The 15,038-nt window shown below is 40.1% G+C and overlaps 2 protein-coding genes across 2 annotated transcripts; one reads left to right on the top strand and one right to left on the bottom strand.

Moving 5' to 3' along the window:
• Positions 1–36: 36 nt before the first annotated feature.
• On the bottom strand, positions 37–5,382 carry LOC146963795 (serine protease HTRA2, mitochondrial-like). The gene is made up of 8 exons (XM_085767769.1): positions 4,693–5,382; positions 2,910–3,114; positions 2,154–2,348; positions 1,956–1,988; positions 1,548–1,656; positions 1,373–1,427; positions 1,162–1,257; positions 37–486 (listed from the first exon to the last, which is right to left on the bottom strand). Exons 1-8 carry the CDS (start codon positions 5,136–5,138, stop codon positions 321–323), a joined length of 1,305 nt encoding a protein of 434 aa, XP_085623895.1. The 5' UTR covers positions 5,139–5,382; the 3' UTR covers positions 37–320.
• Positions 5,383–6,939: 1,557 nt separating this feature from the next.
• On the top strand, positions 6,940–15,023 carry LOC146963794 (uncharacterized). The gene is made up of 16 exons (XM_085767795.1): positions 6,940–7,801; positions 8,385–8,534; positions 9,517–9,824; positions 9,975–10,048; positions 10,138–10,259; positions 10,431–10,521; positions 10,696–10,817; positions 10,970–11,133; positions 11,296–11,371; positions 11,455–12,187; positions 12,284–12,462; positions 13,053–13,192; positions 13,282–13,424; positions 14,042–14,129; positions 14,237–14,291; positions 14,576–15,023. The coding sequence occupies exons 1-16, from the start codon at positions 7,021–7,023 to the stop codon at positions 14,674–14,676; spliced, it is 3,327 nt and encodes a 1,108-aa protein (XP_085623921.1). The 5' UTR covers positions 6,940–7,020; the 3' UTR covers positions 14,677–15,023.
• The last annotated feature ends 15 nt before the right edge of the window (positions 15,024–15,038 follow it).

Here is a 15,038-nt window from a genome sequence, read left to right as displayed (position 1 = left end):
ACCTGGGAATAAATACTGAAGTCTTTAGATGCTGGCAGGTTCATTATCCTTCTGTGTTTACATTTGAGAAATGGGACATAGAATCACTGTGTAGCTATTGGTCATCACCCATATAGAGAAGACAGGCGACATGTGAGCTGATGAACGGCTGCCAACACAAATAGTTTTACTTGAAGCTGACACTGTAGTCTTATTGCTGCGATTTCCATTGCAATAACAAAAATTGTCACCATCAGGAGTCACAGTTTTTTTTTTCTTTTGCATAAATGAACTAATCACATGACAGTCTGTCAACAAGTGCTTGCAGAATGAAATCAGTGTTACTCTGTGTACTCTGGATTCATTTGCAGTTGTAGCACTTGGCTCCCTCTCCGCACCACCATGGTGATTTTGTTGCTGCTGCGGACGGCCTGGTAGATCTCCGCTGAGCTGTTCACCTTCACCCCGTTTATCTCCACCACCACGTCTCCAGATAGCATGCCAGCTCTGAAACAAGTGAGACAGCACAAAGTTTCCAGACCTTAATTGTCACACATGTTGTCCGTTGTCTGCTATTTAAAGCAGAAGTAAGTGATATATTTGTGTTAATATAAGTCTTAAATAGTTATATCTTCCGACAGCAATCACTTACATAGAGTGTTTGGTCTGAAACACGGGTCTGTCAGTCACTCTGCTCTGCTCGGAGCCGAGGAGAAAACATTTATCGTATCCTACAGTTTTTATCCAATGAGGGGAGAGAACGGCATGCAGGGCTGTGTGTGCAGCCAAGGGACGCCGTGAATGTGGCGACGTAGGGACGAGGACTGTTATGGTGCGTTCAAGGAAACTCGTATTTTTCCGACCATGAAGTGGTACCAGTTCGATCTGGTACGAGTTCACGGGTCGGAAGTTACGAGTGGCTGTTATATTGACTTTCACAGGTAAAACAGGTCGGAAAAACACGAGTGGGTCGCCTGGAACGCTACAAAGTCGTAAGTCGTGACTTGAAGCTGTAATTTACGATTTCAAAAGCCTGCCTCAAACGCAGCATTAGCGAAAACGACCGGATCGCTTACTTCTGCTTTAATGTAACTGCACCTCAATGCAACTGTATGAAACACATACGCCTCATAAGAAAGAAGCATGTTTTACCACTTATCCACAACAGCTTGGGCTGCTTACCTGTCGGCCGGGGAGCCCGTGATGACTCTGTGAATCAGGATGCCGTGTGTCACATCTGGGAAGGACGGTTCTCTTAACTTCAACTCAGCAATGATGCTGAAGAAAAACAAACAACCAGAAACATCTGGTGTCAAACACAGAGCTGCAACGCTGACGCAGCTAGACTGAGCTTAATAATACTGAAGAAATCTGATGATTTTGAAGCATTTACCCTGGGGTCAGGGTCAACATCATTACGCCGATGTATCGCTGCTTTGTCTCTGGAACTTGGAAGAGTGCAACAAAAATATATTAGAAATATTTTCCCTCAGAAGAGAGAAGAGCTGGAAAATGGATGACAGGAAATAAGTGTGACATGTATCTTTAGATTCTTGGTCTGTTCTTACTCTTTTTTTTTGCAGATTTATCAAGAAAATCTCTCAGGCAATCGGATGGAATAGCAAAGGAGATCCCTGGGGTGACCTTCATGGTATTTATACCAATCACCTCACCATCCTAATCAGAGGAGAGGAACACATCCACATAAGGAGAGGTATGAGGTATTCTTTCAGTTATTAAGGATCGACTTTTGAACTCCCAACAAAAAAGACTAAATTACTATTAGTTTACGATCAGTTTATATAAACTGTGCCAGCAGGGGAAAAAACAGCAAAATGTGACATTTTGCAATAAAACCAAATAATCTTGTAATAACTTTAACTACATTCAAAATCATTGTCTGTTCTCCACTGGGTCAGAACAGGTTTGCCAACATGTATGCTATGAATAACAGTGAAACAGGATCTGTGGCTCACCAGGTTAATCAGGGGACCTCCAGAATTTCCAAACTGCAAAACAAATCACATCACGTGTGACGTTAATAAGGAGCATAATGAGAGCAAGTCAGGGGTCATTTTATCCCTGATCCATCACCACACTCTTCCTAACATTTACAAAAGTTCTTAACTAAAACAATGTGCATCAACACATTTATGTACGTAACTCATACTCACATCAATGGCTGCGTCTGTCTGGATGTAGTCTATGTTGGAGTTGGACAGGCCCAGCTCTTTACTGCCTCTCTGGACCGAGCTGACGATCCCTGACGTGATCGTATTGCGTAAAGAAAAGGGGCTTCCCATGGCGACCACAAACTCCCCTTGTCGGACGTCAGACGACCGACCAACAGTGAGTGTGGGTAAAGGATTCTGTGTGTCAGAGAAGAGGAGAGAGAAGTTTAACAGTGGGTCGTTCCATGCTCTGTTTTTTCCTTATTAAAATACATGTATTAAAATACATAATCATTTAACTGTTGTTTAATCTCTAAAGGAAGACACTCTATGTTGAAGTCATTACTAATGAGACAATACGACTATTTATGAGATTTTAACATTCTCAGGAAACCACACCAGTCACTTTCTTGTTATTTTCATGAGAAGAAGTACAGCAAAACAAAAAAGAGCAGCACAGAATGAAATCTAAATGTTGTTTCAGTCGTATACCTCTTTTAGTTTTCAATCATTAGCATTTGGCCTAATCTCATATTGATGTTGAAACCTTTGTACTTCCCCAATCTTTTTTTCTTTCATTTTCATTTCCTGAACAGTCTCTGTAGTAAGGTGGAATCATGTGTTATTGTGTGACACCCTCCTCAGCCATTACAATAAAAAACTAATGAAGGTCCAGTAAAATCTGAAAAAACAAACAAACAAAACAAACCCCTGAACATTTAGTCCATTCAGTAGATATATTTTCATCACATTGCTCACATTTGCAGTGATTTTGATGGTGGCAATGTCTGCCACTGGATCTATATCGTGCACAGTGGCGTGGTACATGTCTCCATTGGCGAGCTTCACACGGACGCCTCTCTGGTTGGCCACAACATGGGCGTTAGTAACGATGAGGCCGTCACTGCTGACAATGAAACCTGAGCCATTGGACATTGGGACTTCCTTTCCTGTAAATGGGTGTCTGTGAAACAGAAAGAGCAGGTCATTAGAAAATAGATGAGAAAATAACTCTGTATTTACGTATTTAAATAAGCTGTTCTTTCTCCACAGCTCTCCATTCTCCTCATTTTTGATGTTTAACAATTTGGTTAAATTAAATGATTTAGACCTTTCAGTTACTGCAAATAAATACATTTCTGAGTTATAACAATTCATGATGGACCTATGTCATGTCTTTTGGTAACTTATTGACTTCAATGATACCAAAAACAATGATTTGTTACACTTTCTCTGCACAGGTTTTCTTCTTATGACAAGCATTTCAAATTCTGGTGTTAGTATTTCATAGCTACAAAAATATTCTGTTATAACTGATTTCAAAATGATTTTCTTGATTAAATTATTAATTGTATTTATATCTACTTGTGTACCAAGTATCACATAATGATAACACAGTTGTGATTCCCCACAGCTCAGGATTTATTGAGGTCAATTATTTGTACACCACTTCAATCTAGCTGTCTTTTATTATTTTATTGTGCTTTTATGGCGATATGGATCCCCTTGGGTCTGAAATAAAGAAATGAATTAGGGATGTCACGATTACTTGTTTTCACAATTAATCGCGGTATTAAACGCCACAATTAATTAATCGTAAAGATTCCTAAATACCGTCACTTCCCAAATAAGATGATGTTGGAACCATATCGGCAGATGTGCGCAAAAATAAAGGTGAATGCTCAGATACTGGTCCATTTATTTAACGTAACATTGAATCGGTAGAAATTTAAATGTTAGTGTGTCATTTGTATAAAAAAAACAAACACAAAATAAAACAAAAAATGATTAAAATAAATGTAAACATTTGGTATAGATGACAATTTATGACCTGAATATTTCAAACATTTCCCCTGGGGATTAAGAATCGGTCATATATATTAATAGATACTTGAAATATTTTGTGTAAACAATGAGTAATGTAATTATATTTTGACTATATTTGATTTTACACATTCATAGTGTTGTGAAATTAATGAATGCATAATAATCGTGATAATCGTAACACCGTGATTATTTCTCTGACAATAATCGTACCAAGAAAATTTGTAATCGTGACATCCCTAAAATGAATGAATGAATGAATTGAAGATGTTTAGTGCTAAAGCTAAACATTTAGTGCTAAAGCTAAGCAGCAGCAGAAATGTGAACATTAACTTCTCTCAAGTCACTGTCAATACAGCATTTTACTAATGTTTAATGTATTTAATTTGTGCGGTTTCTTAATCTAGATTTTGTAGCTGTGTTTATTTGTTCATGATGACTATTCACTGTATTATTCACTGTATTTGTATTGTTGCATTTATTGTGGCGGTATTCGGTATCTTTTATCCTTCTTTAGCCTGACCAGGGACAAAGACTGCAAATGAGCTGAAGCTAGACGTCTTGTATGCATCGCATTTTTCATTCTTTGTGGCAATGTTGTATGTATCGTCCCTGCAAAATGAACATTAAAATAAAAAAAAAAGAATGTATAGACTGACATTTTATTAATTGGCAGTTTTACCTATTTCAGACAACTAATTTTCAATTGTCAACTCACCTGCGCACGATTTCAACGTACACAACAGCTGGGGTGGACTTCTCCACCACATCTGCAATAAAGTTGTATTTATACCGGGGGCTGTCGGGTTTGAAGGGGGAGGCACACTGGGCCGACGGCAGGATGCGATCGACGATAATCCGTCCAAACAACGAGAATCTCCTGTTGTTTTCTTCTTGTTTGTCTCTGTGACTGTCCTCCAGCTGTAGCAGCGCCACGCCACAGCACAGACCCAGACCCAGAGGAGAAGGACCCCCACCACCCCCGCTGTCCCCACCGCCCTCCCTCCTGTCCCTGCTCCCCTGTCCCTCTGCTGCCCTGTGGTCACATACAACAACCGAGGAGGACACCCGGATGGCCGCAACAGAGTTAAGTCCTCGCCTTTGACACCGGCTGTGTGTCCTCAGAGCTGAGAACAGACACCTATTGACCGCTGCTGTTGCCATGTTGCATCACTTCACTTGACTCACACACAACCAACCAACCAACCGACCGACCGACTCAGGAGTTTGTTTCAAGACAGCGAAACAACACTTTAAAAGTCTCCAGGTATATCCGGTTTGCTCCAGTCGTAGTATCCTCTGTAAGCTCTGTTCCTGTTGAAAACGGACAAAGATAAACACAAATACTTCTTCTGTCTGGTCTCGACCCTTCAACAGTCAGAGAAACACTGTCACACACTTGATTTACCGAGAAGCCCTTTTTTTGTAACGTTACTTCCGGTCCTGCGCAGAACGTGTCTTCTTGTTTTTCTTTTTTTTTTATTCAAAACTTTGTTTCACAACAAAAACAGTTTTTCATGGTAAAATGCAATTAAAAAAAGCACATTTATATTATACGCCAGGGGGAATTTATAAGTTTACAACAAAATTTTCAAGTTTTCACATATATTGATAGTCTTAATCGCTTTCTGGTTGTTTGAAAATTTGATGGAGGTTATGTATTGCTTGAGCTCACCGTTAAAAGCAGTAAAGGAAGGGGTTTTTTTTTTAGTGAACTTACATTTGTGAATATGAAATTTTGCCATTAAAATAATAAGGTTGATAATAAAAGTTATGTTGGCTTTTTCCTTCTTTTTTTTTCAGGTCAGGGAACCCAAACAGAACATTCCTCCAAAACAAAATAAAATCACCATCAACATTGATAGCAACAAAATTACAAATATCACTCCATAGTTTTTGCACAATAGGGCAGAGCCAAAACAAATGGGTCACAGTTTCATGTACAGAACAGAAAGTACAATTCACATCAATGTCTTTTTAAAATCTTTTTACAATGTGGTCATTGGATGGATAACATCTTCTTGTTTTTCTTCGTCTTCGTCTTTGACCATATATACTGACGGTACATGTACGGACATGCCCTCTGCTGGATAAAACAATCACACATTAAAATGTTGTACTATCGGAGTTTCAGTGGTTTTTCAGCCCGTAAATCCCGTTTTATCCACAAGTTTCCGAAGTTTACTGAAAACTAGTGTGCAGCAGTGTGCGTTCACTGTTCTTGTTTGACATGAGCACTAAAGTGGTTATAATTAAATTCCACTGTAAAAATATCAAAGTTTGCAAATCACAAAACAAAACAAATGCAAAAATGTCTCTGGCTTATCAACACAAAAAGTGCACATTTCATCCACTTCAGCAAAATCCACATGGCGGAAGCGTGATTTCTGTGGTTTGTTTGATGAATCCATTGTACTTTTATTTTTTTCATTGTTTATATTCTCAAATCTTTTGGTTGAATGTACAAAACTTCCTTGAAAGGAAAACTGGTCACTCAATACATCTACATGAAAAGGACATTTTTCTTTACTTTGATAATAACCAAATGGATAATGATTTGATTTTTTTTTTGTACAACTTGTTTTATTTTTTTAGGAAAATTTCATATACACAAAAGAAAATGGACTGACGGAAAACCAAACTTTACACTTTTTTTTTAAAGAACTTTTTCAGTACTGCACCGACACCAATATATATATATATATATAATATAAACTCTTATTAAATATAATATAATAATATAAATATAATATAAACTCTTATTAAACTATTTTAATATATAATATAAACTCTTTGTATGCCGGTATTTAAACTTTTATATATTTCTCTTCCCCTGACAACAGTATTGTTATGTACATAAGTGTTAATAAAGTTGTTGTTTTTTAAAGCGGAAGTGACGAGTTTGTTTTGGCGCTACGTCACAGATTTCCAGCCAAAGGCGGCGTTGAGGAGAAGTTTGAAATTCGTGCGGTGGCAGCGGACGGAGCAGCAGCAACAGCAGCGACCGTATGTCTCGACATCTGTTTGCTAATTTTCCCCGAAAACCATGGCGTCGTATCATCGCCATCATTTATCACAACACACAAACCCACGGTCTGAATCTCCCGCAAAGATTTTCGCGAAGCTAAAATCCAAAGTACAGCGAGAGGCGATGCGCGCGATGGAGCCGAGGGAGTTGAACGTTAGAGACAAACATGGAGGAGCAGCAGGTTTCAACTCGCCGAGGAAGAGAGCGGAGAGCTGCAGGGTGAGCTCGGAGCTCAAGGAAAACCACAGGTTTGGTTCCTATAATCAAACTGAAGCGCAGGCTTTCACCCTCTCGCCGACAGCGACTCCAAAGAAAAGCTTTGTGTATCCGTTATCGGACATTAGCAGCAGACATGATGTGGAGGACGTGCCTTTTATGCCGAGAAACGGACGCACACCGACAAAGAGGGACTTCCTGGAGTACATCAACACAGAGCAACCACCTCACATCAGACACCTGGACGGTTTCCAGCAGGCGACCGGCAGGACCCCGGTAAGGACAGACAGGGACCGGGTGAGGGGCGTGTTAGAGGCGGACCGGCTGATGTCTTCGCCGGTCAAAACCATGAAGACGAGGTTGAGGAAGAGAAAGTTGGAGCAGGAGGAGTTCAACAATGTCAGCAGCACTACAACTTGGGGGTTCAACCACGAGGGAGCAAGTCAGCCACGACTCAGGAGGATCTCCAGTGAGGATGAGACCCGGACCGAGACCCTCCTGGAGGATGTGGCTGATGGGGGGTTTCCTGCTGATCCATCACAGATGAACCAGTTCCCGTCATCAAGACCCTCTGTAGTGAACCGTGAGATATGACTGCTCCTTTGTCTCCAAGTCTTTGTTATTGTGTGTAGAAGAAATTGACCCAAGTCTTAGATAGATAGATAGATAGATAGATAGATAGATAGATAGATAGATAGATAGATAGATATACTTTATTGATCCCAATCTGGGAAATTACAGTGCAGCAGCAGCATTACACAGACACACAGTGACGATAACAACATATAGTATAAGAATATAAAGAATAAGAATATAAACTATACATAATGAAATAGTAAAATATAAAGTATAAAGAACAAACTATACATAATAAAATAGCAATAGCAAATAAAATAAAATGTGATGTACAAAATTATATACAAAAACAAATTGGCAGCGTTGATTTTAGTGCAAGAAGAAAATGTGCAATGTGTGTAACTGTGTGTAGAAAAATAAGGTGCGTAGTGACTGTGAGCTATGACCAGAGTTTTTCAGCTGTTATTATACAGTGTGATGGCATGTGGCAGGAAAGATTTCCTGTATCTGTCCCTTCGACAGCGGAGCTGGAGCAGCCTGTGTGAGAAGGTGCTCCGCTGTTATTGATGTTTTCTGGTTGTTTTCAACAGGTTGCTCTGTAATGAAGGACAAAAATCCTCCCCTGTCTCCGGCCAAGATGTTTGCATACATGAAGAACAGGGAAAGTAAAAGGGAGCAACACGGAGCTCTTGAAGTCGGCAGCAGCAGCAGCAGCAGCACAAGGCAACTGTTTGGTGGGGGTGAGTATATATTATTACAAAATTCATGATATTCGGAAATCGTCCAATTAAGCAAGAGGTATGTTTGAAAATTGAAAATGTGGAAATTGAAAGAGTCTACGAAAGTAAGTTCCTTGGTGTCTTAATAGATCACAAGCTCTGCTGGAAATCTCACGTGAAATATTTGTGCTCCAAAGTATCCAGAAGTATTGGAATTCTGGGTAAAACTAGACATGTTTTAGATCAGAAGTCACTTCAAATGCTGTACTATGCACTCATTGATCTGTACTTATCTTACTGTGCTGGGTACCTTGATCATACAAATCCGTTGTTTTTAAAATCGGGTATTTTAAGATTTGAGGACCTAGTCAAATTCAAAACAGGTCAGATTTTGTTTAAAGCCTGGAATAGGTTGCTACCAATAAACATCCAAAAAATGTTTATGGTCAGAGAAAGCATATATGATTTAAGAGGGAACTGTAACTTTAAACAATCTACCATCCATTCTACCCTGAAAAGTTTTAGCATCTATTTTTGTGGTGTTAATGTGGAATAGACTAGATGAGGATATAAAAATGCGCAATAACTTAAAACAATTTAAAAGTAAGTACAAACATACACTCTTGGACAGCTATAAAGAACTTGACAGCTAATTTTACTCTTTTTATTTATAATCATTCTCACTTATTTCATATTAAAGCAATATGTTTTTAATCTTCTGAATTGTATGGAACTACAGATGTACTGTATGACATGAATCACAATGTAAGGGGGGGCTGAACTTGATAAGCTTTGCTTCCTTCAGCCCCTTCTCAAACTTGCACAGTATCATTACAGCTATAATTATTGTTTTGTTTCTTGTTACATAGATTGTTTGTCTTTTGATGTGCTTGTTTGAGACAAATAAAAATCAAATCAAATCAAATGAAGACCTGAGGAAAAAAACATTTGACTCATGTACACATGGCTTAGTTTAGGTTATAACTTCTATTCCTTTCCGCAGGTAATCATTTCCATCAGTCCAGAGACGTGCCTCTCCACGCGCCTCACAATACGTCAGAAATGGACGACACTGTCTTTACAAGTGTTCCTGAGAGTGCGGCTCCCGTCGGCTGCTCAACAGTAGTAACAGAGTCGGCGGACAGTCAATCGGGTCATCCGGGTCAGGATTTCCTCACACCTCTTGCCCCACCAGAACCAGTCTTGCTCGAAGACCCGCTTGTGCTCAACTCGCCACAGATCTCCATCCCAAAGAACCAGCAATCTGTGTTCAAGCGCAACAAATGGCCCCAGCGCACAAAATTCCCAAGTGTGAGTAGAGACTAGTTTATCAATTAGTAGGAATTTAACATTAACAAATGGGACAAATGAACATGACAAAAAGTGTATTGGGGTCCAAAGGTGTCGTTTTTCTCTTCCCATCATCTTCCCTGATCAGGCTTGTGTTTTCCTCTTTGGCAGGAGAGCGTCATTCATCTCAGAAACTGGTTCTTGAGGAAAAATCATAAAGGCCTGTTTGTTGATGGAATCCATAGGTAAGTGTGTCTCTAGACATTGCTCTAGACAAGTTTATTGTAACTAATTTTGTGTGGTTTACACTGTTTTATTTGTCTTTTCCACTCAGTGAGGATAACGTACAGTGGAACAGTAACATCATTGTGGAGAGGGTTTCCAATTCTGTGGTCAAGACTATCTCTGGGAGGGTTTACATCTTGGTCGGCAAGTTGAACATAGGTGTTGAATGTGGTAAGTCGTTTATGGATAAATGTTTTCCATTGGCTACGTTTCACTTTGGCATAAACAAATAATAAGTACATGGAAATGAAGCAAACCTGTGTATAGCTTAATGCAAATTTTAATGATGATATTGCATGGATTAATAATCTTTTTTTGTCCTCTCCCACTTCTTCGCTGTAGGGTTTCCAAACTGGTTTCGGAAGAAGTTTGTTAATGGTTTCCCTCCAAACTGGAAGTCACTTTATGAAAAGTATCTGTCAGAGTCGAGAGAGTAAGAACATTTATTTCAAGTCACGGCAACCTGCAAACACGTTTTGTTTGTTTTTGTTGGGGGGGGGTTAAGTAATTTTAAATTAAACAACTATTGAATTTGATGAAGCGGTTGAAACTCACAAATGGTCATTTAGATTATATTTTTAAAGAGCTGTTTTTTGTTTTACAATAGAAACCGCAGCAGAAAAACAGAGAGGACCAGTGATGGGAGATTCACCACAACCAAGACCAACCCTGAGGCATCCACCATCAATGTTTCAGTGAAGGAGCAGAGGCAAAAAACGTTCAAGTCACGTAAGCATAAAACATACTTAAGATAACGGCCTAGACGTTTCTTTGTAAAGAACGACATTACTTTTGCTTAATGATTTTGTTGATCCAATCAGCTGCGCTGAATTATTTCTATATTTAGTTCCTTTGCAAATTAATTTTCTTCTCCTCTCCAGCCATTTCCTCTCCTCCTGTTTTGTCCTCCTCGTCTGCAAAAGTCTCTAGAAGCGGTCGCCTCATCAAGCCACCACTGGAGTACTGGAAAGGAGGAAGAGTAATTCTAGATGCACAGATGAATGTGACCATCCATGAATGTTATGACACCTCCATCTGCGCACCTGTAAGCACCTAATGTTCACCTCATATAATTCAACATGTAAATGATTATCTGCCTCTGCACTGACGATGGGCATATTGTTTCATATCTGTTGGTGACAGGAGTCAAAATATACACAATTAATTGATATTTGTGATCAATGTTGCCATGTTTGATGTCTCACAGGAGGACACCCCAAGGGTTTCTGCGAGGAAGTCGCAGAAACCCGCCCGTGCGTTCCTGCCCTGCGCTGAAAGTAAAGGTAACTGAGGTGTTTACTGATGGTTTAGTGCTGTGTAAGTTAAGTTGTGTGTTGTGGGTAAACAAACTGTCCTGTGTTCCCAGGCAGAAAGAAAACTGGATCAGCCAGCGAAGAAGAGGTGTCCATGCCAGTGAGGAAGGTGAAGCCCCCACCCCGCCGACACAAAGCAGCCAAAGTTAACAGTAAGGAGAAGTCTTCTTATCCAGTTGAACCTGCTATGGAGACAACTAGCAGTCCTGAAGAGTTTTCTGGCAGGACAAGGTCCAGTAAAAGGAGTCCCGCTATGGAAAGAACTTTGTATGTGGACACCGTCCCTCAAAAGCCTCAGAAAACGTCAACACAGAGGTCAAAGAAACAGACACATGACACCAACAGGCCTTCAGAGAGACAATGCAGATGGACTGCTACAACATCTCCAGAATCTCCGGCTAGTAAGGATGAAACATCAACACAACAGGAAGAATCATCTGATGAGGAGATTGTGATTAAGAGAAAGAAGAAGAGGCAGGGAGCGCGCAACAAGAGAAGCCAGAAGATTCCTCACAAGTCACAGCCGAGCCTCGTGTCTCCGTCCAGTCAGTCATCAGAAAACTCTCAGGGAAGTGAGAAGAACCAGAGTACGAGAACCAGAGTACCGAAAAGTGGAAACACAGCACAAACTGTAACGAAAGGTAAACGGAGCAAAAAGGTTTCACCTCCAACGAAGCCTTTGTCTAAGACATCGAGATCCAGTAAGAGTCAAAAAGCAAAGAGAGGCAGCACAGAGGAGCCAGATGAAGATGAGTGGACCGAGGCAGAGCTCCTGAGGCTACAAGAGTATGTTTTGTGTTCATGCAACATCACTGTAACACATTTCTAAAATCACAACCTTATGGTTCTCTGACATATCTGTGTGCGCATTTGTTTTTCCAGGGCTGTGTCCTGCTGTCCTAAACATGTGGCGGGTTACTGGGAGAAGGTTGCAGTGATTGTAGGAACACGCTCTTCAGAGGAATGCCGCAACCAGTACACATCCCAGGGACCCTCACAGAGCCCTGCTAAGGGGGCCAAGATGTCCAGAAAGGAGAAGGTGGAGGCACCAAAAGATCCAGGTAGAGGAAAAGCCTCATTTTGGGTGAAGACTACCTGTCTCTCTGGATACGCAGCAGCAACTAGTTACAATTTAGTAGTAATTCAACACAGCAACAGAAACTACGGCCTGAAGACATAACTCGTTAAACCATTTTTCTGACCAACATGTAAACTTTAGAGACGCTGTTTCTGTGGTGCTATAGTATGTTGAACTCTCTAATGCAGTTTCCTCCTGTAGATATTTCAAAAAGAAGATTTTAGAACTGAAACCAACAATAAGTTTCCTTTCGATGACTTGTTATTGTCTCAATCAACCACAAAATTCTTGGTCTATAAAATAACAGAAGTCTGAAGTTGATTTGTTCAACAATCCAAAAAGATAAAGATAAACAAGGTACTCGATTCACTAGAAATATACTCATCCCCAAAAATGTAGGTGCTGGAATCATGAAATCTTTACCAATGATTAAAATAGAAGCCGTTAAAATAAATAAATACAAAAATGGATGTACTATAGAGTAGGTTTGGAGTTGATCTTTAAAAACCTAAATTACCTGAATGTTTTTGCAAAAGAGAGGAACCATTTGATGAGCTATGAATCTGTGTGTAGTTACAGATCTTCCTGTGATATCTGCCCGAGTGGGAACCTTAAAGAGGAAGGAGCAGGTGCGTCAGTTCCTGGACGCCATGCCCAGAGAAAATGTTGATGACGTTTTCAGCTCTGCGGTCATGCAGAATAAACGCTTTGAGGTTGGTCTCTTCCTGGTATAATGAGGACATCTAATGATTATGACACGATAAAAGACGGGTGGCTCACTGTGTCTGTCCTTGGTGGACAGGTCCCCTCCATGTGTCTGAGTGAGAACCAAGATGTTGCGATGTCGGACCTGGAGCCCCTGACCCCAAAGTCGAGGATTTTCCCGGAGACGAAGACCCCTCAGTGTCTGCACGTCACTCCCGGCATGCTAGCCTCTCCAGACAGGTAAATGGTGCTGACTAAATGCATTGTATTATGACGTGTTAAAGCAGAAGTAAGTGATATATTTGTGTTAATATAAGTCTTAAATAGTTATATCTTCCGACAGCAATCACTTACATAGAGTGTTTGGACCGAAACACGGGTCTGTCAGTCACTCTGCTCTGCTCTGAGCCGAAGAGAAAACATTTATCGTATCCTACAGTTTTTATCCAATGAAGAGAGAGAACGGCATGCAGGGCTGTGTGTGCAGCCAAGGGACGCCGTGAATGTGGCGACGTAGGGACGAGGACTGTTATGGTGCGTTCAAGGAAACTCGTAGACTCGTGTTTTTCCGTCCTGTGATGTTGTATCAGTTTGATCTGGTACGAGTTCACGGGTCGGAAGTTACGAGTGGCCGTTATAGTGACTTTCACAGGTAAAACAGGTCGGAAAAACACGAGTGGGTTGCCTGGAACGCTACAAAGTCGTAAGTTGTGACTTGAAGCTGTCATTTACGATTTCAAAAGCCTGCCTCGAACGCAGCATTAGCGAAAACGACCGGATCGCTTACTTCTGCTTTAAGAGATAGAAATACAATATAACTAACTTCCCTTTTTTTCTGTATCATTTTTTTTTAAAAGGAAAAATGACGACAAGTACGTCTATCAGCTCCAGAAGAGGCTGAAAAAAAATCAGTTTAAGGTTCACAAACAGGCTCCTCCTGCAAAGGTATTGATTCATTAAAGGTTCATGTCTGAGATTCTTATCACCTTGAAGCAAATTGATTATTGTTTTGAACTGGAAAACAAAGCCATTCTGTGCTCTGTTTCTTTCAGAGATTTACACCTACACCATCAGCGAAACAAACGATGAGGAGATGTGGTAACACAGGTAGGTTTGCTGTAGAATCTGCTGGTCATGAGTTTACTAGTGTCGCAGCCATGTAAAAAAAAAAAATTCCTGCATGTACCCAACAGCAAATACAATTAAAGTCTGTGATTCTTGTATTTGATCATGGTTTAGATGTTTAGTGGGGATCTTCGCTTTAATGTTTTTAGAGACTAATAGATCGTATTTCAAAGACTGTAACTGGAAGCAGTGCAATGCTGCATGCATTTACTTTGTAACATGAATCTTGTTGCTTTACACGATCCTTTTCTTTCCCTTTTCACCAGAAAATGACACCTTTGTCGTTTGGGAGATGTTCCCAGGAAATGATGGAGAGATCTCTGACAGTGGAGAGGAAGAGGATTTTTACTTCTCAGATAACAACTGATCACAATTGCAGCTGACATGTCGTATCATTGTAAAAAAGTAAAGAAAAGATGGATTCATGGATTAAAATCGGTGGGTGTTGCTTTGTACCTGTACTTTTAATTCATTACACACAAGCAATAAAACACTGCAATATCTGTCCATCACATGTAAAACGTGGAGAAATGAATGTGTATGAAAGGTCAGAATTTGATCACAACAAACTGATGCAATGTATGAAGATGAATTGTCACTGTGGCCTAATGCTGTCAAAAACAGAATTGTGTTGCTGTATTTGTAAATACTTTTTGTTTAAGACTTGAGAGTCAGTTGTAACTATTCTTTTAATAAACTGTTTTTAATTTTGTATTATGGTTTATTTGT

The sequence above is a fragment of the Trachurus japonicus genome, chromosome 22 (assembly GCF_045865225.1).
Source record: "Trachurus japonicus isolate A0001 chromosome 22, Traja_1.0".
Classification (NCBI taxonomy): Eukaryota; Metazoa; Chordata; class Actinopteri; order Carangiformes; family Carangidae; genus Trachurus; species Trachurus japonicus.
Note: the sequence above shows the minus strand (reverse complement) of the source record. Positions and strands in the feature narration are given on the sequence as shown.

Coding starts and splice junctions, on each gene's coding strand:
- LOC146963795 (XM_085767769.1), bottom strand. CDS start 5,138: ATGGCAACAGCAGCGGTCAATAGGTGTCTGTTCTCAGCTCTGAGGACA. Junction 1,428..1,547: donor TAAATCTGCAAAAAAAAAGA/GTAAGAACAGAC, acceptor CACTCTTCCAAG/TTCCAGAGACAAAGCAGCGA. Junction 487..1,161: donor ACGGGCTCCCCGGCCGACAG/GTAAGCAGCCCA, acceptor CACTTGTTTCAG/AGCTGGCATGCTATCTGGAG.
- LOC146963794 (XM_085767795.1), top strand. CDS start 7,021: ATGGCGTCGTATCATCGCCATCATTTATCACAACACACAAACCCACGG. Junction 10,522..10,695: donor TATCTGTCAGAGTCGAGAGA/GTAAGAACATTT, acceptor GTTTTACAATAG/AAACCGCAGCAGAAAAACAG. Junction 12,463..13,052: donor GGAGGCACCAAAAGATCCAG/GTAGAGGAAAAG, acceptor ATCTGTGTGTAG/TTACAGATCTTCCTGTGATA.